The 23,769-nt window shown below is 36.6% G+C and overlaps 1 protein-coding gene across 6 annotated transcripts in view; it reads right to left on the bottom strand.

The window, feature by feature from the left end:
* Nucleotides 1–23,769, bottom strand: part of Osbpl6 (oxysterol binding protein like 6) — a 193,280-nt gene that overhangs the window by 62,176 nt on the left and 107,335 nt on the right. For all 6 annotated transcript variants that reach the window (XM_026391988.2, XM_026391989.2, XM_026391993.2 and 3 more), the window contains exon 3: nucleotides 13,698–13,945. In XM_026391988.2, coding sequence (XP_026247773.1) covers nucleotides 13,698–13,799 — 102 coding nt within the window. In that variant the 5' untranslated portion in view covers nucleotides 13,800–13,945. The remainder of the gene's footprint in view (nucleotides 1–13,697; nucleotides 13,946–23,769) is intronic.

The raw sequence follows: 23,769 nt of genomic DNA, 5'->3' as shown, positions 1-23,769 counted from the left end.
TAAGATGAGAGAACTATTCTTGTGATGCTAATGTTCTAGAAAGAGTCTTCTGAGACAAAAGACCAAATAATGCCAAACATATTGTTATAAACCATGCATTCACCCTGTCCTACATGGCTACTGCTTTAGCTCATTTTAGTTTTTCCAGATGGTATGTTTGGTCTGAGCTTCCCATTAAGGATTCTCTCCTTTCCCATACTTGTAGGTTGCTGGGCAATAAAACACATTTATATCACCAATTCACCTCCCTCTTCAACTCCCTTGCTCCCTGACACACACACACACACACACACACACACACACACACACACACACAGTAAGAAAAGCAAAACTGGACCTTAGCAACTACGTAGGCAGGGAATTAAGGATTAACTTAAGCAATTTGGCGGGGCACGTGGGGAACTAAGTCCCCTAATTCCCAAATCAAGACACAGACATAGAAATCAAATTTGTATATTTGAAGTGTGATAAATGTGAATTCTACATCTATGGATGCTGGGGAATTCTTAAAATGTTGCCAAAATGTTGCAGATCAGAAGAGTTAATAACCATGTTAACCAGGACTGATATCTGCAAGATACGGTACCCCAGTGCCTAGCACAAAGCGCACAATATTACTTTCTTCTCCACTTGAATATGCAAAATAGTTTATATTATGGAAGGACAGAAGAGGTGTATTCATTTCAAATATAGTATAATGCAGTGCATATTAAGACTGAGTGAAAAATATAAGCCCCACATGTTCATTTGCCAAAGCATAGAGAATCTAAAAACATTTACCGAGCTATAATAAAGTGAATTAGTATTTTTATTAACAAGTGTATGTATGTATATATATTAAAGCACAATTTATAAAACTACCAGCTGATCCTCATTATTGTAACAAACAGCTTCTAAAAAACCTCCAGTATTATAACAAACCAATAGCTCTTCCATAAATTTGTCAGTCTTCTATTTGTATACTATTAGAATTGAATCATCATTATCTATCTAATAATAATAATAATACCAACCAATTGCCTTGAATGGCTTAAAACTCATGGTTCTTTAAACTAAATACATATACCTAAAGCTATGTAATCACACACTTGGCTGCTCATTATTTTAAATGAAATACCTAAGTAGATGAAAGCTGTGTTTTTTAAAAATTTTATTTTATTTTTTATGTCATTGATGGACCTTTATTTATTTATATGCAGTGCTGAGAATCAAACCCAGTGCCTCACACATACTAGGCAAGTGCTTTGCCACTAAGCCACAAACCCAGTCCTTGAATGTTGTATTTTTAATATCAGCAGCTATAAAGAAAAGTTAATATACTGAGTTTCAAACACCATTCAGACTGGTGCCCTCAGAGGAGGGACCGGCTCACCTTCATTGCGGTACCCCATCTCTTTTACCCACAACACATCCAGACAAGGCTCTTCCCACTGTATGTTATGTAGCTCAGTGTACAGCCCTTGCTTAGCAAGTGCAAGGCCCTGGGTTTGATCCCCAGCACCACAAAAAAAAAAAAAAAAAAAAAGAAAAAGAAAAATTGCTAACTTTTTGGTGTTTTCTAATTAATCTGTAGAGAACAATCTCCTAACATCATTAATACATGATTAGACATGAAACTACCGTCTAGCTTATTTTGACATTATAAAAATTATCATAGCTCCTATTGGATAAAACTTCTGAAAACATTTAAAGAACCCAACTTTTAAAAATGAAAAATCTAGTGGATTAACCACAGAGCACTTTTTTAATTTATAGCTCTGACTGGTCAGTGGGGAACAAGTCACATTAGAATTTGCAACATCTACAGTTAATAAATTAGTTCTTTGCCTATGGCTTCCTTTAAGATAATAATTTGTGCTGTAAGTTTTTTGTGCTTTTTGTCACAAGATGGCTATTTTCATATTCCTTCACAGTGACTTGGAAACACATACCATCACCTTGAAGGTGTTATACACGTTATACAAGCAAGTTAAATAAGGGGTTACATAAACACAGTCATTATTCTTTTAAAATCAAATTTCCTTTAAGTACTGCAATTATAACTTAATTTTCAGGTCAGTTTTTAAAGGAACCTAGACCACACAGGCAAGGTGGAAGTACTTACCCACCCTTTGTTCCCCTTGCTCAGAGGAAATTGATGCATATTTAGCTCAAATGAGGAGTCTAGAACACATACTTTACTGCAGCTCTGTAACTTGATGAAAGTATATCCCCTGGGTTAGCATCTGCTGGTCTCAAAGCTCCTGAGTAGTGGGTGGAAATCTGCCAACATAATTGTAGTCCTGCTTCCTCAGTATCAAAGTGGTAAACAGACAATGAGACCCTTAATGATAGCTGAGCGGTTCAGTTGCAGAGGAACATGACTCCAGAAGATATGCTGAACAGGGCTTCTTGTCATTTATTTACTTTGATTTCATTTTAGAGGTATAAAGGAATTGCTAGAAATATTTTAGGCTGTGGCTACAAGTTTCTATATAGACTCACTTTTCATACAAGTTTAGGACAGTAAGAAAATTGGACTACTGCTCTGTGAATGTTAACTTCACCAATACTGTTCACCTGTCTTATACGAGTTGCTTTTATGTTCACAAATTACACAAAATATTTTCAAAGAAAAGTATCTGAAATACTTTAGAAACTTCTAAAGTAATTTTTTCAAGCTTTTGGTTATTAGGCTTATCTTTCTTCTAGTTACAGCTAATTTTAACCCAGCAATACTATTTCAGTGATACTATTAAGCTTCATAGGATACTGGTGATAGTGATGATAGCAGTTAGTATTTATTCAGTACTTTATCCCTGCCTCTATGCTTTACATGGACTATTTCATAACATCTCCATATCTAGCTGTTGAACAAGGACAGTTAAGTATACTTCATGGCCGATTGAACCATGAGGCATAGAGAAGCTCAGGGAGCACAAAATCAGTAAGTGAATGTCAGTCAAGATTTCATTCTAAAGTCCAAGCTTTCAAATATTGTCTTCTACTGAAGTCAACACTAAGGTAAATTGACAAAAACCACAGCAATTTCATATAGGTCCTCAACACTAAATGAACACATCACCAGACACACCCTACCACAACCTTCTCTGGGTATGGAGAGGTAGAAAAGAGTAAAACAAAAAGGAAAAGATTATAGAACCCTTTAAGTATTTTAACACCCCAAAAGTTAATTTTTTTTGCTAACTTTGAGCTACCTTGAGGTTAATTATCAGTTTCTAATTTTCAAGAACTAAGAGTAAATCATCTAGCTTTTACTTTAGGGATATAGTACACAATGTACAGAAAGGAATTAAGATTCACACTCACACAGAGCAGCATACCAAATCTCATTTTATTTACTATGTGATTTAGACAAACTGTTAACCTCTCTCATTCTCAGTGTCCTCTGTCTATAAAATGGGGATAAAATAGCTCCCTTATAAATCATTGCAAGTCACAGAGTGGGCACTCAGTGTATGTACAGTATTGCTTAGAGGCTGGTAGACAGCAGACACTCAATGAAGGGTACCTACTATCCATCTGTCAATACTATATGAATAAATGTCTAGAAACCTTACATATTCCTATTGCCACAGAAAGATGCCTATAAACACTCTACAAGGAGCCCTTTTGCAAGGGGTGAATCCACACACTACGTGGCCATCTCTTTATCCAGTCAACCCAGTACCTGTGATCAGCACCACCTTGTGAACTACACATCAGAATTGACTGAAAGAGCTGTCAATGTGAGTGGAGACAGATGTACCAGGTATACACAAATGGGAAAGCAATGGCAGTGGTGGCAACAGGATTCTGCATTCATCTGAACACCTGTGGTGGAGGATGCGTAGGAGATGTATGCTGTTGTCTTAATAAATCCATTCAAGAATTATTTTTCTTTGCAGTAGCATAAAATATTAAAATCATTGAACCTAAAAGGCCATGGCTAGAAAGGTAGTAATCCAACTATTCACTCTACAACAATAATCTTGCCTTCACTGAAAGATAGCAGAAGAGCAATAACTGTAAGCTTCCATATAAGCTCTGCTAAAATTAAAGTAGAAAATTATAGAATTATTAGATAGAGAAAGTCTACATAGCACACCTGGGAAAACCTGAAGGGAAAAAACAAAGTAATCACAGTCTTGATTCTTCTTGCACAGAAATGGGAAGGTTATAACAAACCAACGTCTATAGCTCCACATTTATCGGTCTCTTTTTGGAAAACTTTCCTTATAAAAAATACCATTTGAATTCATCAAGGGTTCCATCAATAGCTGTGAAATAATGCAGTGATCTTGAATATGAAGGAGTAGAAATAAATAGCTTTTTAATTCCCATGGTTGTTTTTAGGCAGAACCAGAACCAGAACTGGTAAACTCATTCCTTACACTGTATTTTTAAAACCTGACAGCAAACACAACCACTGGAAACCAGAGCAACACAAATTACAAATAGCAAATAATGTGCACAAATATTAGTCCCTTTCAGGAGCAAAGGCTATAGAACACATAGAGTTAATTTAAAAGGCTGGAGAACAGTCCCTGTGAGTTGAAAAGAATATTAAATATAATTTGTGATTTTCCACAATTACCCAGAATACAAAAAGATTTTCAGCATAATAATCATTCACAACATTTTGCTAACAAGACAAGCAAGAAAAATCTGTTAACCTTTATGTATGTACATTTGAGGCAGGATCAGACTATTTTAATCCCTCTTGCAAACTCAGAACATGTACATGTATGGTATGTCTTATGTACTCATAAATATTTGACGAATGACAGAATGAATACATATTTGCTGTAATATCTACGGTGTCTAAGTTCCTGCTCAGGCATGATTCAATGACCATGAGATTAGATGCAAGTTGTAAAGAGTACAAAGGTGGCCCAGCCGATGCCTCAGCACCTCAAAGGGGTTTTAGAAACTTGTGCCAAGGTCTTGTTGGCATGTACTTCATATTCAGTTAACTTTTTACCTTACACTTGTGAAGTTAGGGCTTTTCACTTTATTTATTCTATTTCAAATATTGTTTCAAAGATACACACACACAAAATTAAATTACAAATATAACCTTAAAAGTCCCATGTACATATTCACTGCAGAAATTTTGGGGGGAAAACAGTAAAAAAGAAGACCTTATATTTTCTTTCATCTTTTTTTTTGAACACATATAAACACTCAATTCTTTCAAAAAATATTTATTTTTTAGTTTTAGGTTGACACAATATCTTTATTTTATATTTATGTGGTGCTGAGAATCGAATCCAGTGCCTTATGCATACTAGGCAAGCACTCTACCACTGAGCCACAACCCCAACCCCATACTCAATTCTTAAAAATAAAATTGAATTATACTATTTTTTAATTTAATAAACTTTAAAAAAATTAGCAATATATAATTTTCCCCACAGCATTAAATAACCTTCAAAAACACTTCCAGCAGCTATGCAATATTTCACTGCACAGTTATGATAGAGGTTATTTAAACATCTCTGTTGAACATTAGACAACTTCTAATTTTTTACTACTATAAGACTACTTGGATAAAAATTTCTACAGAAATATTTACATGTGTCTTTAATTATGTTAAATATAATTTTTTAGAATATAATTAGAATATAATTTTTAGAGGCCGATTTACTTGTTTGATATTACTTTGTTAAAGACTTTAGATACATATTGCTAAATCTCCCTTCAAAAAAGCAAAATCAATTAAAATGCTTAGCAGTTGCACATGAACTGCTCATTTCCCTGAAACCACACCAATGTTGGTTACAATAAATTTTACAAAATTAGATCTTTATTGGATTTGAGGTAAAGAAGTCTGGCACTTGACATATGAAATACACAATATTCTAAGAATTTTCCCTTTAGCTGTATGAGAGTATTTCACAGTCTAGGAGGAAAGTAAAATTTTCTATTTGTTTCAGTTAAAAATAAAATTTTAAAAAAAGTAGTTTTATAGACTTTTGGTCCTATAATGTTTTTATAGTCCTAATGAAACACCTACAAATGTATTCTGTAAAAGCAATGTTTCCAAACCCCAGTGAATAACGGTCTCCTGGGCACTTCTGTAATGAAGATTCTCAGGCCTCATCAACAACCTACAGAATGAGAGACCCTCTGGGGTTCATTATCAGATTATACTGTGGTTCCATCCACTTGGTGTTATGCCTGAGAATCTAATAGGCTAACTATTAATCTTGAATCCAAGAAACAGATTTGTTCCTATAAAAATGCTCCTCCAAACTAACCTAGTACAAGGTGAAGAACTGATACAGGCAGGCTTAGAGAGCCAAAGGACTCTGTCTAGCACACCAGTGAAAGCAATGAATAGATTCTCACGCCAGAATGACGCAATGAGCATCTTAGTGCCAGGTGGCAAATTTCTTTCCAGTGGTCTCAATTTCAGCACATTCGACATGCACTGAACACATACTGTAAACACCAAGCTACAGGGATCCTCAAATGATAGGGAAAACAAAGAAAGCTATGGGGTGCTCATTGCCTTTAATGAAAAAGGGTTATAGAAGTTTTCAGTAAACAAATGATCAACACTTCTCATTCCAAAAGCAATACATGTAGTAAAAAACACAGAAAATTCAGAAAAGCACAGATAACATAAAATTCACATATGATACCAGCACTCCATGATAATTATAAACATTTTGGTCTACATGCCATTTGGTTTGTAGTTTCCCAGGTCAATGAGCTTGTGAAAAATCACTATCATTGCTATGGGAAAAATGAGGAGGCAAACATAACTCAGAAGTGATTGACAAATGCTGACTTACGAAGTTCACTTACAAGTACACAGAAGGCTCTCCCCTGGACATCAAACTTGACTAGGTTTACAACAGATCAACCAATGGAAAGCCCAAGAATAGGAGCTCCAAAAACAGGGCTCTAGGGAACAAATCCTATCTTCACTGCTCAGTAGCTATGGGCAAGATATTTCAACTCTTTTAGCTATAGTTTAGTTCTCTGAAAAAGGTGCAGATAGTGCCAACTCTTCATAGTGAGTGTTAATGAAATATTAGATGTTGCTGGTATTGTACTATCAGCTTGTTCATGAACATTGCCATTTAATATTTAGACTTCTCAGAATACCCAATTTGAAAAATGCATCTAAATCACAAAATTTCACAGTGTGAAATTTTGCCATCAGTTGTTATTTTCCTATTGACATTGATTCCAAGTCCTAAAAAGTTAGTTCCATGGAATAGATAGGATCTCAAAAAGATTAAACTGAAATCAGAAGCAACTCAAGAACTTAAAAATACTTGGAACCAAAAGATTTAGATTTTCAGATCAGGTCAGTATTTTTATGACAGCTGGGTTCAGGGTCAACCTGCAAACATGCAGGTCCACTGGAATTCTATATAGTATGAAGAATTTAAGTTCTATTGCTCCTCACCAATAAGATTGGAGGTGATTTAAATTGGAGGTTAGGTATCAAATCAAAGATGCTTGAATTTTTTTCTCTAAAAATTAGAACCTGTTTTTAATTTGAGAGAACATTATATTTCACACAATGCAAAGACGGAAATAAGTTTCAGATTCAGCAGAGAGAGACCCTGTTTCAGAGCAGCAATTTGGTAATTTCATTTAACAAAGCTATTTGAAGATGATGCTCCGAGGGGGCATCATCCCACTCAGTTCACAGATATGCTGAGAGATATATTTAAACTGTTTGTCATAAAAACTTGTCATGAAAATCTTGTTCATAAAGTATAGATGGTAACAAGGAACATTTTTTACTCTCTGGTTTTCTAGGCACCGTTTCTCTTATAATGCAAGTGGCATGTACAGAAGATGCTGCTGTTATCAGACCAGGTGATCCTGTTACCAGTCAGGTTATGCCAGCCGACAGTCCCATGGAATCCCTTCTTGGGATGGCCTTCACATTCTATCAGTGGGCATTAACTGAATAGGCCACTGTTGGTTTTGAAATGAGTTGCTCTTGATCAGATATAGGAAAAATTTTGGATACCCACTTACTCAAAATCTTCTGTAATTGTTAAGGACTGATCATGATACTGGATTAAAAACTGGCAAGAAGATTAATCACCAGTCTCTTATTTATAATTTTTTTTCCTTAAAATATACTTTATTTTATGATCTCTGAGCTTCACCAAACTCTAAATAATTATAAAGAATGGCTGGCATTTCTCTTTTGATTTATGTAACAAAAAAGATTGACTCAAGGATTTATAAGACCTAATCTGGTGGCACTGTGATAATTCACTCAGAGTAGGCGCCATCATCTAGAAATTATGCATTCCAATCCCTACATTCATAGTGCCACTGCATCTGATTTTCTGGTATGTCTCAATGATAATACAAATAAAAAATAATAATTGCTTCAAATGCAAGTCTTGTTTTTCAAAATGCAAATTTTTGGACCTGAACTCAGAACTCCTGAAACTGTCTTCACAGGGTGATCTCAGGCATTATATTTAAAAAAAAATTCTCCAAAATATGAAAGTATAAAAATAATCATAAAAACAAAATGCAGTCAAGGGGTCACAAACATAATGACCCTATTATAAACCATTACCATAAGATAAGTACCATGATTGACTAGGCAACAATAACCCCAGTTTTAAAAATAGATTACCTCCCACTCTTACCAATATTCTTCACATATGTGCAGAATGCTCCCAAATCTTTGCTTTTGTCTGACACCATTTCCTTCACACACCTCAGTCATTTGTCCCCCCACCCCCCACCCACACACACTGTCAGGCAGGTGGAAGAGTCTGAGCTATCAGCTCCCTTCTGCGACCTGGGGATAATCCTTCCACTCCCCCAATCCAGCACTGTGAGACTTGGAACTCTCTGCTCTACCACTTTTCCTTCTTGCTGTCATCTCTTGATTGCATGATAATTCCTCCACAGCTATCCAGGCATCTGGAGCCTGGTTTATAATCTCCCCTCCATGCCAACTCTTCATTCACTTATTCAAATTTATATTGAGCTGACCATATGCATGCTCACCATACACACAGCATGAGTACAAGGGGCTAGGGATACATTATTGAATAAATAAAACCTTGTTTTCGTGGAACTTACTTACATTCTCAGTAAGTAAGACATAAACAGAGAAAGAAATATATAACCAGAGATATACCATACCAGTGGTGATTAGTGCTTTGAGTAAAATAAACTCAGCAAAGTAGATAGTGAGTGATGAGGACATTTAGGGAGAGCAGGGCAGGCTACCCAAAGAGAGTACATTTGAAAACTTGCTTAAGTGTATGGGCAAGCCAGGGATGGCTGGAGGAAAACCTAGCTAGGAGAGGGGAGCAAAAATGCAAAGGTTCTGAGGTGGGAACATGTTTGGCATATCCGAGGAGCATATTGGAGAGAGCCAACTGAAAGGGAACATGGGAGGAGATGGGAATCAGAGTTAGGCAAACCAGGTTAGAAATGACAGCAGTCAACAATTCAGTTATTATTTGGAGACAGATGGGAAGTTACTGGAGGCTTTGTACAGAGAAGTAGTTTGATCTGACTTAACATTTTGAAAGGAATATTCTGCTCCATAAAAAATGATCTGCATGTTGGGCAAGGGTAGAAGCAGGGAGACCAGGTAGAAAACTACAGCAATAGTACAGGTGAAAAATTATGGTGGCTCAGAGCAGGGTGGTAGGGGAGGAGGTGATATGGAGCAGTAAGAATCTGGGTATATCCTGAAGATAAAATCTATAGGATTTTCTGGTGGTTTGGAAGCAGATTGTGAAATACATAAACAAAGGATGATTCCTGGGCTTGGGGGCACACCAACTGAAAGAACAGAGTTGTCATTTATTGAGAGTGAAAACTGGAAAGGAGCAGACAGGAGAGGAAAACTAAGAGTTCAATCTTAGACACATTAAGTGTGAGATGTCTTCTTAACACCCAAGTGGAGATTTCCCTGGATAAGTTAAATATTACCATGATGGATCTACTGACATCCAGGATCAGGGTTCACAAGTCCAAATGTTTTATGGACCCAGGTAGTCAACATAAATAAGCATTGAAATCAATAAGGACAGGTGAGAACTGTGGCCTATCAGAAAGTAAATGCCCCCTCTAAACCAGAAGCCATTACTGATGTAGCCCAGACTTGTAATGCCCATTAAGGATATGGGCTGCAGGCCCTTAGGTTCTTTCAATTTTTTTTATTGGTTCTTTTTAGTTATATAAACATTAGGATTCATTCTGACATAATTATAAAAGTATAAAATGTAATTTGCTCTAATTCAGTCCCCAGTACTTTCTCTTGCCCTCTCCTCCCCCCTCCCCATGTCCTTCCATCCACTCTACTGATCTTTATTTTAGTTTTTAGTAGCAAGAAAAATCTGGATTTTTAACAACCAAATCTTAGAGGAAAAAAAAAAAGGTTTCATAATCTACTAAGTTCTAGAAGAGTTCAATTAAAGAAAGGTCTTACTTCAGCACTTATCATTGTCCTTAATTTTTTAATGCACATTACAAAAGAGATTTTGTTTAGCATTTTTCAATCTACTTGACAGGAGAACTCTTCATACCTCTGAAGAGATGTGACTTGGTAATGACTTTGGGGAATGCTGGCTTAAGGGTAAGTACTAGAGGTCTAATCAGCTCCTTCATAACTTCTTTGAAGATTTCATGGTGTATATATTTATTGTGGCTTGTAAGTCATTTGATCACACACACACAATTTTGTTAGATGTCCTAACATCTATGTTTAGACTTGAGTAAACCATAAGTGGAACAATTACTGACGTCTTCTAGCTTGTTAAATGCTAAGTGGAGTCTTGACCCTATCACTGGTGAAGAAACATTTAGTGAAATCACAGGGGCACTGAGTCACTTCATGTCCCAACTTCTCTCCCTTTTTCCGCTGCTGTGTTAAGTAACTTAGTGGCAGGAAGGATAGCCAACCACTATTGTGCACAGATGTTCTTTGTTTTATTTATCCATGAGGAAGGAAGAAGAGAGGACAAATAAATCTGGAATGGAAATTTTGCAATAAAAAGACATTGTTGCAGGTCTTTAAAAATATCCTCCAGGGTATATTAAAACATTTGAGGTGCAGGACTGGGGATACAGCTCAGTGGTAGAGCACATGCCTAGCACATACAAAGCTCTGGATTCAATCCCCAGCAACACACACACACACACACACACACACACACATTGAGGTGCAAAAAAAGCTTGTCTCTGAAGAATAAGAGTACATAAGCTGTAAAAAAGAGCTCCCAAACAATTGAGGAGATCAATACATAAAAAGATGTGTAAACAATACAAAAATGTCAAATGTCGTGAAAAGGTTCTATGGAAGTTCAGAAAAGGGAGAAGGTAATGTGAGTTTGAGTGGCAAGTGGAAGTATCACATGAGCTGGTTCTTGATGCAGAGGGAGGCATCAAGCAGCCAGAAGGGCAGTGGGAATTCCATGAAGGAAGGACATGGCAGAGATGGAGATGGGACAGGCTCAAGAACCATGAGCAGACAAAATTGTGCCAGTTAGGGGGAAAATGGGATATAAGACTGGACCAGATCATGGTGGTCATGGGATACTTGTATAGGTAACTGTATAAATAATTATATATTTGTACATGAACCTGCCATATTCAGGAAATGTGAAATGATAAGATCAAGAGGGGGATGGTGAGGCAAGAATGCTTGCAGACCCTGGGAAGGTGTGATGAGTCTGGGCTCAGGAGCTGACAGTGGGAACACAAGGAAATGGTGATATTATAGAGGAAGAAAGGTTCAATGGGAGAAGCAAAGGAGAAAGATATGGCATTGATCCACAGCACATCACAGGATCACTTGGAGCTCAGTAAGTTCATCCTGAGTTTTAGGTAGTGATTGAGGCAGAGAAAGAAAAACAGAACTGTAATTATTCTTTCTTATTATTCTCCTCCTTGGGGGAAATGGGCAGATACAAAACAGGAGTCAGGAAGGAACGAGAAGAGAAAGTATTTGAGAGAGTTTCCAGCTGCTGAGACAAACAGGAAAGAAAGTAAATTTTCTCCTTAAAAAAAAAAAAAACTATTTGCACACTGTCTCTTGTCTAAATTTAGGATAATAAATTAGGGGCTACTTTCTTTCTCATCCCATCCTCAAACTTTCCACTCACAAGCACTCAGGAGTCACACATTCCATGTTTGTGCTCCCTTTGGCAGACCAAAGTCTTGGTTCTTCCTCCTGTTTTGTATGGTGACCCTGGAGCAGGTGCAACAGGCAGATCAATAACAGCAGCCGTCAGTCTTTTCCATTTACAAGGTCTCCAGGGTGAGCCGCATCAATTATTTTCTTCCTGTAGCAGCCAGGAAGATCATGCTGCTTAAAAAGCCTCTCAATGTATATGACCAGGACAAGGGAAAAATGGAGAAGGCATAACAAGAAAGAACAGGGTGAAGGGTCGACTGGATTTGCAAACCTGGAAAACGTCTTAATATGCAGTGGCTATTTAATATACAAGTGTTTTCAATTCATGATACTCTAACTTTCTTTGGCTCTACAAATGCAGTGTAATAACTAATATAACTATGTGTAATCACAGATTCAGTTAATGGTACAATTGCTTCTAAGTAACAGAATACAGGTGTCCTCTGAGCTCAGCAACAAAAGATACCACTGTCATAAATGCCCCAAGACTCTGTAGTAGAAATAACTGCCTTAGCACTTCTGAAAGATATAAAGAATCTCCAATGCTTACAGTTTCTCCTGGAACTTCTTGCTAGACATGGAAGGAGGAGTGCTGGGAGGGTTTGAAACTGACAGCTACTTTAACAGCACCCACACATGCATTCCCACTATCTAGAGGAATGAATTCACATCTGAACTGGTTATACAAAATCCACATATACAATGGACTATTAGTAACTGATACAGACACTTCTAGAAAATATGCTTTGAACATGTAAATTGGGGTGGGGATTAGAGATTCTGCAAGAATATTCACTAACTGAAAGTTGTCCTGATGGAAAGTTTTCATAAAATGTTAACTTGAATTTCTAGTTACACAACTAAAATACTCTCACAAGACAATAATGGAAAATATTTATTCTTGGATCTGTGTCAGCTAAAACAACACTGTTGTGACAATGAACAGAATTCATAGGATCAATCCCCATAAAACCCTGGCAGCAGAGAAGTCATGAAAATAGTAATGAAATGACTCTATAAATAAAAATAACTTAAGTAATTGCTTCAAATGGGACAAAGGATGTTTTCTACCATAATCAAGCAAGGACAGTTTACTTTCTCTGTTGTCTTTTAAAATTGTTGCATTCTCATTGACTGATATTACAATTTCATTTGTAACCAAATCCCTGAATCTACCAGATTCCACAGAACACCAAACAGAGGTTAGAACTTGGCAGACAGTGAGAGCTTTAGAGAAAGAGGTCCCCTGTGGGTTCATAGAGCCTCTTCCACCTTCAAGAATGAAGAAAGAGAGCAAATAGCAAGATCTCTGTGAAGGTATAGACAACAAGAAGAAGACAACAGAGGGCCTCCTAGGGGCTCTGTAGTCTGCATTCTAAAAAAAGGGGTCTTAAATGACAAAAAGCAAGAAAAGGAGCTTCATGACATCATCAGACGTATTCATAGAAAACAATGAGTTACTTGTGGAATGAAAGACTTCACAAAAAATTTGGAATTAATCAGCAATCCCAAGGATAGTATACTTGTATAAAACAACAAAATGCACTTTCTAGTCTTCTCTTACCTGCCTACTGTCCCTCTGGGAGGATGTTGAAGAGGAGGCACTTCTATGGGTTGGAGTGGATGTTTTATGAGCAGGCGACACACCCTTCTCGTCTGAACTCATCGCTGCAGTTAGAATCTAGTTACTTGAGATCATCCCAATCTTCCTTCAGATTCACAAAAAAGCAGGTGATTTTTCAGCTTCATTCCATTTCAGGAAGCACGGTTGACTAGGAGACAGCAGGCAAATACTGAGGTTGTCCAAACCACCTGAAAGCACAACAAAGTTTCATTAATTTTAAAAAATAAATTTAAATCACTACAATTAGTAAAAATATTCTGTATTAGTAAGAGGAAGAACTTTGACACAATAGGAAATAGGATTTTAAGGTGGAGGATAAAAGTGTTCATTGTGATGAAGGCCTGTCAACAAGGAAATGGGAATAAATTATTATGCTAAGTCGAATTCTTCTCTTCCATTCTCTTTAAGGCAGATTATAATTTTTATATTCTAGACCCTACTTCCAAAGTACACCAGCTTCTTCCTCAGTAATTTTAATGACCTTTACTGAATAGATTATAATAGCTCAGTCCATTTTGTGTTTTGTTTAGTTTGGCCATATCATATAATGTCACAGTTAAATCCAACACAAAACAGTCATTTATAAAGGGGTTGATACATTATGTGCCTACTCTGATTCAGCATTTGTGAAAGACAAATGCACATTATATAGTTTGAATGTTGAATGTCTCTCAAAAGCACATGTGTTACAGGTTTTGGTCCTCAGGATGGCACTAGAGGAGATGGTAGAACCTATAGGAGGTGGGGCCTCATGAGAGGTCCTTAGGTCATTGCAGACACGTCCTTCTTCTTTCTCTTTTGCTTCCTGACCATGAGGTTAAGCACTTTGTTCAGCCATATGCATCCCCACCAGAGGATTAAAAGCAATAGGTCTGACTGATCATGGATGGGAACCTAACACTATGAGCCAAAACAAACCTTTTTCCTTTATAGGTTAAGTTTCTGGTGTATTTTGTTTTAATGATGGGAAAATGACTAACACAACACATATCCACAGATATTTGTACTTCAAAAGTACAGCATGGCTACCTGTGACTCTCAAACAAATTGCTCACAAGTATCTACAGATTGAAATCAGAGCTGAGATCCAAAGGATGAGTTAAGTAGGTTAAGCATGGCACAATCAAGGAATGAGTGGTTGCCAGTATGGTTACAGCACACTGATATGTTGGTGATATGATGGTCAATGACAGGCAAAGGTCAGTCCTGCAGGGCCCTGGAGGCCTTGGTGGCTGTTATTATCTGAATGTGTCCCCCAAAGTGCCTATGTTGGACCTAATCCCCAAGGCAACAGTACTGAAAGGTGGTACCTACAAGGAGGTATTCAGGCCATGAGGACTCTGTTGTCATGAATGGATTTAATGACACTATGAAAAGGGTTTGTGGGAATGGGTCCTTTTATTTATTTATTTATTTTTCTCTTCTATTGTGAGGACATGGCATTTTCCCTTCCAGAGGACACAATGTTCAAGGTGCCATCTTGGAAGCAGAGAGTCTGGGTCCTAACCTGCCAGTACCTTATTCTTGGACTTTCCAGCCTCTGGGGCAGTGAAAAAGAAATCTGTGTTCTTTATAAGTTACCCAGTTATGGTTACTCTCTTATTGCAATGCCAAAGGACAAAAATATCAGCATTTTCTAGAAATATTTTTTTTTAGTTGTAGATGGACACAATAACTTTATTTTATTTATTTATTTTTATGTGGTGCTGAGGATTGAACCTAGTGCCTCAGACATCTGAGGCAAGTGAGCTATCACTGAGCTACAACCCTAGTCCCAACATCAGCATTTTAAGTACCATAAACAGAAGCAGCATAAGGGGTATGGCATATCCAGATATATGTTAGTAAAAGGTTACTTTGGCAACCATAAGGAAAATGAAATTGAGGAAGTCTCAAACCAAGAGATTATGGATTAGAGTAGATGAAGGAAACTCAACACCAAGTCCTTCACACCGTGACTGATAGGGCAGAGGGGAAAGGGAGGGTCCAATGACTGTCACATTACTGGTATCCTAATCAAGAAATAGTCAAAAGAAATATAGGATTGACAGGAAGGCCAAGAGTATGCTTTCAGGCATGCTGAGTTTGAGACATTAAACGGAGATGAATACCTGGAAACATAGGTCTACAGTTCAGAGAAATCTAGGCTGGAGACATAAATGTTTAATAGATCATGTTCATGATACAAATATATCCAGTGATTTATGTGTAAACATGTACATTATTCATGTGCAAATAAATTTAATTTCATACAGGTCTATAGTTTCAGATTTTTAAAATGTGAAACATTATGTTAATGGATTATGTGATCTTGAATGTGTTAATCTGGATTTAATGATTACCTGGTTTTAGAGAATAATTAAAAGAACAATTCCAATAATTAAGAGGGAATTTTTATAAACTGGGAAAACTGGGCATTCTAATGACTAAAACTTGTAATCTTTTTTTACCTCTTTAATTCACTGTCAACACACGAAAAATAAAAACTACTTATCCTCCAAATTGGAGACTCTCTCTTGAAACAAAACTAGTCTTTGGAGCCGTATAAATGTAAGGAGCTACAGAGCTCTTTTGGCTAGAGAAGAAACTTCATCTTGTGTGAGCAAAAAGCAGAAATAGGCCAACACTTGATAGATGATCACTTAATCTCTTTGTTTTATGAAGGCAGTCTAATGAATGTGAGTAAAGTTTCTGGAACCTAGATCTGGTGCCAAGAAACAGAAAGCAAGACACGACCAGATCCTTGATTTGAAGTACTTGGCTTTATGGTCCAAGACATTTTATAAGTAGATGTTGACACTTGAGCCAAAACTACAGTGGTTTTGTGATGTGTTCAAGTGCCCCCAAGGGATGAGGCTGAAACAACCCAACTCATTAAACTGTTATCCACTTGCAAGTAAATTCAATCCGAGCTACATTTCCTCTGCTGAACTTTTTTTTTTTTTTTAAACTGCATCCAACTGCACTTGCCTCATTAATACCAATGCTAACACCATGATTTTTGTTTTTAATTTAACATGACATTTTCAGGGTAACTTGTTTATGATGAAAGGGCAACATTTTGGTCTAATTACAATTATGAATATGTTGAATATTGTCAAAATGAAGAAAGAAAAAATGAGTAAATGAATTTAACTCATTCTAAGATTTGGTTTTAAGGTTACCATTGTTTCTATTAATTTTGGGTCTTTTTTTAAAAAACAAAAAGTGTTCTAAGAACCTAAGATTAAAAAGAAGGAGAAGAAGAAGAAGCAGCTAATATAAATTTGAATGATCTTTAAAGGTCATTCTATCCAATTATCAATCAAGTGTTTGATTACCTACTCTATTTCAAAATGCATTATAAAGTAAGCCTAAATCTGTTAGAAGTTTTCATCCACTCATTCCTTATTCCTAGAGTGAAGGAATTCTATAACATTAAAAAAAATACTTATTTCATCTCTGTTGAAGTACATTTTTACAACATGCCTAAGCAATCTTCTAAACCCAAGACCATATACTTTAAAGTCAACACCGACATAATTACTATACTCAGGAAGTATTGTGGCTGAAAATAACAGCAACGAGTCAAACACCTAATTTTTCTGTATCATTCTTCCTTCATGTCAGTGGGAACACCACAAGTCTTCTATGTGCTGTAACATTTGCATTTACATTGAGTGACATAAAACTCAGATTTATGACCCAGGTACCTAATGAGAGCCAAAAATGGTAGGGCAAACTTCTGGAACTTGTTGTTCATAGGCCTCACAACTTATATGTGTCCAAAAAAAAAAAAAAAACCAAAAACATTTTGAAACTGTGGACTCTGTAGCCTGGGCTAAGTTGTGATGTGGTCATAAAAGAAGCCCCAACCCTCAGGGGCTTACAAAAAAGACTTATTTTCTGCCAATTTACTTGTCCTTTAGGTCAGCTGCAGACCTATTCAGGGTTCTTTTTATCCCAGGCATATGGAGCAGACCCCTCAAGAGCAAAGGACAAGAGCCACGGTAGAACCATGGGACAGTTTTTTGAAGCTTTTACTCGTAGGTAGAACATGTCACCTCCACCTGAGGTCAATAAGGCATGAAATTAGCCCTCTCAGTGGGAGAGGCCGTGGGTATTTGGGCATAATAGTATATAATATCTTATAAAAACCACAGGAAAAGATGAAAAATTCAGATGAAAATATTTGAATTGACTCTAGTTCCATCACCCACAGATAACCTTTATTATCATTTTGGTTCTATTTAACAGAAGGAGAAGAATAACATAGATACATGTCTGCAATATGATTTTTCAATCAATAATATATCACTGTTGGCTTTTCTTATAGCAAGGAAATATCAACATCTTTCTTAACCAGTATAGATCAGGCCACTAAACAAAGATAGCACAAGATATTTAGCCATTCTTTAATTGGAACATTTTAAGTTGTATTCAGTATATTTTGAAACAATGAGATTTATCACAGAAGAGTTCTTAAAAGCTATATATTCACTTTGATCATTATAACAATGGCCCTTCTTTGCTTTATTTGGTATCATTTGCTCCCTTTTTTGTTTGCAAGTGACTGATGACATTTTATCCTTTCACGTTCAGACTTTGTATCATTTTGTATTATATGTCTTTCCAATCATGATCAGGGTGAGTTTTAAAAATATTTCTAATTTGAGAGAAGTTTTTCTAATTTTCACTTTATAATTTGCTTTATTATTTCACTTTATAATGTATAATCTACCTGGACAGCATACTGACTTTTCTTATGGTTTTACTGACTATAATATTTGCCAGTAATTTCAAACATATAATCCTCCTCTTAAAGTTCTATTTGTTTCTATAAATCATGATAGAGGTTCTAGCATGTCTGTAAGTGGTAGAGTAAAAAGTAAACTGAGATTTTTGTAGATTCCAGTCTTCTCTCTAATTTGGTGACTTCATAGGGGTCTTTGAAAACCACATTTGGATTCTAGATGCTAGATGCATTGGAGAGGAGCTGCTACCACTTTCCCTCATGGCCACCTGGAATCTGAAAGTGTAAGAACAATACTATATGAAAAGCATCACCTGAAAGACTATAAAACATTTTTTTTGTTTGTTTTTGTAAAGGCAGGTTCCTTTGCTTTAAGGGAAGCTAAGGTTTGCCATAATCAAAACTTGGCTAGGTTTTTCTCAGTTTGAGATAGAGCCTTTGTAAAGTTAGGGTCTAGCTGTCTACAATTTTAACACTAGAGGCTATGTTAGTATTTGAGTTTTTGATAGTTTGTCTTTTTCCAGTCTTTGAATGAATAACTCTTTATAGAGAATTTGAAGGAACAACATGAGAAGATCTTAGATTCAAGCCACCTGAGGCAGGGCATTCCTATCAATCGATGGCATCAGTGTAAATATCACCCTTGTACTGCAGAGTAAAAACAAAAACCAAAAAAAAAAAAAAAAAAAGATCGTTTTCCATCAAGATCACAAGAGCAATGAATTTTATTAATTCTTAAAAGAAGGGTATGGGAATCCTTCATATATATGATCATTAACTCACAGGTGAGAAAAAATTAAAATTAAATGGGTAAATTTGAAGAAGATAAGCCAGAGAGTTCTACTCTTGTCTCCCAAACTGGAGAGGAGAGAGGCAAGAGGCACTGGGAAAACATCTGCCCTGTGGCAAGAGCTTTCTCAGAGCAAGTACATAGCCCAGTTTTTCTCTTTACTGTTTTCTTCAGTCGTGGCTTCTTAAGAACATCATGGACATGCCCCAGTGTATCCCCAAAATACAAAATCTTCCCTCCCAAAGCTGACCTCAGATATGATCAGTCATTTCTAAAACTAAGGAGGGAAAAAGTACACAAAGACTCAAGTTCTCTGATTTTTGCTGACCAAGACTCTACTCCCTCCCGCCTCTTCTTAGACCCTTACTAAGTGAGTAAGAGAAACTACTTCCTTCATCACCCAGTTCTTTCTCCAGGGTGAATTTAAAGAGGACAATTTGAATGCTAACCAAGTATAGTTGGGACAAATCATCTTTGGGCAAAGAGCAGATTTCACATAAAGAAAAGAACTACCTCTTCCCCATCACACATGTTAAATATCTATGAAAAGTTATTCCCCCAAAGGGGGACAGAAAATTCTTATGTGCAAAAGACAGAAGGCTTACTTGGAGTGTTGATCCTAAGTGAAAGAGGGAGGTAGCTTTAGAGTGCTTTACATTCGTCTGCTGTCCCTTAAAATGGAATCTTTTATTAGGAGATAAGATGGGCTCACATGCAATGGGAACTGGCCTAGATAAGAAACTAAGGAAACAAATAATGACATCAGAATTTAAGTTCACTAACTAAAAAGACACTAATGAAGGACAGGATGATTCTGCAGAAAAAATAGTTGGTGATAAAATAACAAAACTGAGGAAATCATCTTGCAAGTAGCAAAAAGGGAAAGAAAATAAGGATGAACAAAAAATAGATAAGAATAACACTGAATAATAACTAAAAAAAGAAAAAGAAATAAATCCCAATACTCCTGAACACAAGAATTCAATCTGGAAATTAAAAGGATCATTTGTTCACAGACAAAATTAGTTAAAAACAACTCAAAATAAGCGAGACTCTACCTGGGGTTGTAACCTAGCATGGACAAGGCCCTGAGTTCCATCCCCATTTCTGCAAAACATAAAATAAAATAATAAAGTTTTAAAGAAAAACCTCTCTGCTTCATATTTGCCATGACCTGAGCTTCTTTCTTCCCCTACCCCCTTCTACCATGAAAGCATACCTCAGGCTCAGAGCTATGGAATTGGCCAATCTTTGAACCTTGAAACGGAGAGCCCAAACAAACTCTTTCTGCTGCAAAGTGTTATTATTCCCCAGGCTTGATCACAGTGACAGAAAAACTGACTAAAACATTACTTGATACTGAGAAGTGTGGTTGTTGCTGTGACTAACCTGACTAAATGATTCAGAAGTCTTTGGAGTTGGTTTGTGGGGGAAGGAATTTTGAAAAGTTTAGAGATACAAGCTGGAAAAGTTTTATATTGTTGTTGGCAGAGCTTCGTGGGCAATTCTGGTCTCAATAGACCAGAATGTTAATAGGTTTGGGGTCAGTAAAGACTGGGCTCATGAGGTTTCAGAGGAGATGAAGAACTCTATTGGAAATCAGACTAGAGGCCATTCTGGCAAAGAAGTTATCTACATTTTGCCCATGTCCTGAGATTTTTTTGGTCAGTCTGAATTTAAAGGTGATAGACTAATTAATCTGGTGGAGGAAATTTCAAGGTAGCCCAGCATGCAAGGATTGGCATGGACATTGCTGGCAGTTTTTACCCAAATTTATTGTGATACTCAGGAGAAGAAAGACTTGTGAAACTTGCAGATTGGCTAGAAAAATAGGAATAAAACTGGAGTTAAGGAAGGTGTGATTGTTAAAGATATTATAGCCACAAAAGAGATGCTAAATACTTTTCTCAGACACAATAGGAAAGATGGTTTTAGGGCATCTCAGGAATTGGCAAGACTACACCCACCTCAGGCTCAATGGTATCAAAGAAAAAAATCTTTTGAGAAGAGACCACTGGGGCATCCTGCCTACACAGGGGGGCCTAGGAAATTGTTTCACCATACTCAGCCACCCAGGCACTCAGAGGCTGCTGCAGCTGTGGTCCATGGAGGCTTGGCCTCAGAAGGTAACAGACTTTAGCATCAACCACATGGCACTAGTACCGAAAGAATGCAGGATGCTTAAGGCTTAAGGAGGCTTCAGAGGGAGGCCTCAGGCAAGGCAAAGTGCAGCAGGGGTGATGTGTCTGTGGATTGCCCCTGGAGGGTGATGCATGAAGATAGTAGAAGGAAGCTGAAGTTGCACTTGAGACCCCTGAAATTAAGCAATGCCAGTAACATGGGACACCTGCCAAGGAAAGCTGTAGGAATTGTGCAGAAACAAGCCAAGAAAGAGGCTCTGTGGGCTGCAACTAGAAAGGCTGTGAGGCAGAGCTAGAGAAACCCACTGAAGAGAACATCATGATGTCACGTGCCCTAGATGCTTGACATGGAATTTCAAGACTTGTCTGCCCAGCTTAATTTCAGTCTTGCTTTGGTCCCATCCTTTCTTTCTATACCTCTATATCTTCACTTTGGAATGGAAATACCCTATGCAATTATATATTGGACATATGTAACTTGCTTTTCATCTTTATACAGGGGAAAAGAGCTAAGAGTTTGCCTTAAGTCTCAGAAGAGATTTTGGATTTGGACTTCTGGACCATGCTGAAACTTTTAAGGCTATGCAGACTCTCAGAAACAGACTAAATGTATTTTGCACTGTGAGATGGGCATGAGCTTTGGGGGCCAGGAATGGAATGGTATTCTTTAGGTATGAGGTTCTCCCCAAAAGCTCATGTGTGAGACAATATAAGAATTTTCAGGGGTGAAATAATTAGATTATAAAAGTTATAACCTAATCAGTTGATTAATCTATTGATGTGGATTAAGTGGGTGTTAACTATAGGCAAGTAGGGTGTGGTTGCACGAAGTAGTTTATTGGGGGCATTATTTGAGGGTTTATATATTGTCTCTGATAAATGGAGCTCCCTCTCTGCTTCCTGTTTGCAGTGTCCTGAGCTACTTTTCTCCATCATGCCCTTCCATCACGATGTTCTGTCTCACCCTGGGCCTAGAGCTATGGAATCAGCCAATCATGGACTAAACTTCTGAAACCATGAGCCAAAATAAACGATTCTTCCTCCTCCTCCTTCTCCTTCTCAAGAAAGAAGGAGAGAAAGAAAGAAAAAAAAATTGCTGAATTTATAGGTATTATATGAAGAATTCAAAAAATTAAAAATTGATTCTAGGAGGTTTTTGAAAACATATTTTTCTATGTATGCATTGGGTTAAAGAAAACATAAAACTGATATTGCAGAATATTTGAAAATAGACAAAAGTAAAAACCAAAAACACTCAGTTCTGTCCCTTCTCTCTCCTCCATCTCTCTATGTGTGATAAAATAAATTCTCCAAAAAACTCTAAAGTTAAAGACTAAAGATAAAAACAACCAAATATAAAAAACAATATGAGACTATTATATACTTTTACATGTAGAGTAAAACTAAAGCTATAATGAAAGGAAAAATATGACCTTAATTATTTCCATTAATAAACATGAAAAGATAAAAACAAATTAATATTTATAACTTATGAAATTAGAAAGGACATTATAGAGAAAGCAGAAATAAATTTTAAATAGTTGAGTTGAAAAATCCATGAAACATTTCTTTGAATTAACAAAACAATTGTACTGACTAGACCAATGAAGAAAAAAAGGAAACATAATTACACAAATAAGGTCATAAAAGGTACACTATCATGGAATAGAAGACACCAAACTATGAGATCAATGTTACAATCTATAAACTAATAACTAAAACTAAATAATACGTCAAAGGCAAAATATTCTACAATTACACTGACTTAAAAAACATATCATCCATTTAATATCCATTCCACAATTTTTTAAAATTCCTAGAAAATACAAGCATATGTATCCTTATGTTTGTAGTGTTTCTGTATAAACACATACACACATAAATCCAGCCTCAACTCAAGTGTGAAACATTAGTAAAACCATTTCTTTTAAGATCCGCAGTAGAGTGATTCTAGTTATTACCCTGTTAACAGTGTCCTAAAAGTGCCAGTTTGATGAGTAATAAAACGTCCATCTGAAACACCGGAGAGAATCAAATGAAAATCAGCACACAAAAATAGCTTTCAGGAAAGCTACTTGCTACAAAGCTGATAGACAAAAATAGTTTAATATGTCTTAATGTCACACTGAATATTTAATAAAAGAAAATGCAGACCCCCAAACACCCAATCCTGTCAAGTAAGGAATATTTTGGGGATAAAAGACTTAATTCATAAAGCCATAAAATTTCTAGAAGTAATATCATGAATTTTTATAGGCTCTGATAGGATCCATATGAAGAATCCCTCTTGAGCACACAACTACCACCACAACTGTTACCCCTGTTGCTTTCCCTTCTGTTTTCAGTGCT

This window comes from Urocitellus parryii, chromosome 1 (assembly GCF_045843805.1).
Source record: "Urocitellus parryii isolate mUroPar1 chromosome 1, mUroPar1.hap1, whole genome shotgun sequence".
NCBI lineage: Eukaryota > Metazoa > Chordata > Mammalia > Rodentia > Sciuridae > Urocitellus > Urocitellus parryii.
This window is presented reverse-complemented; position numbering and strand designations above follow the sequence as displayed.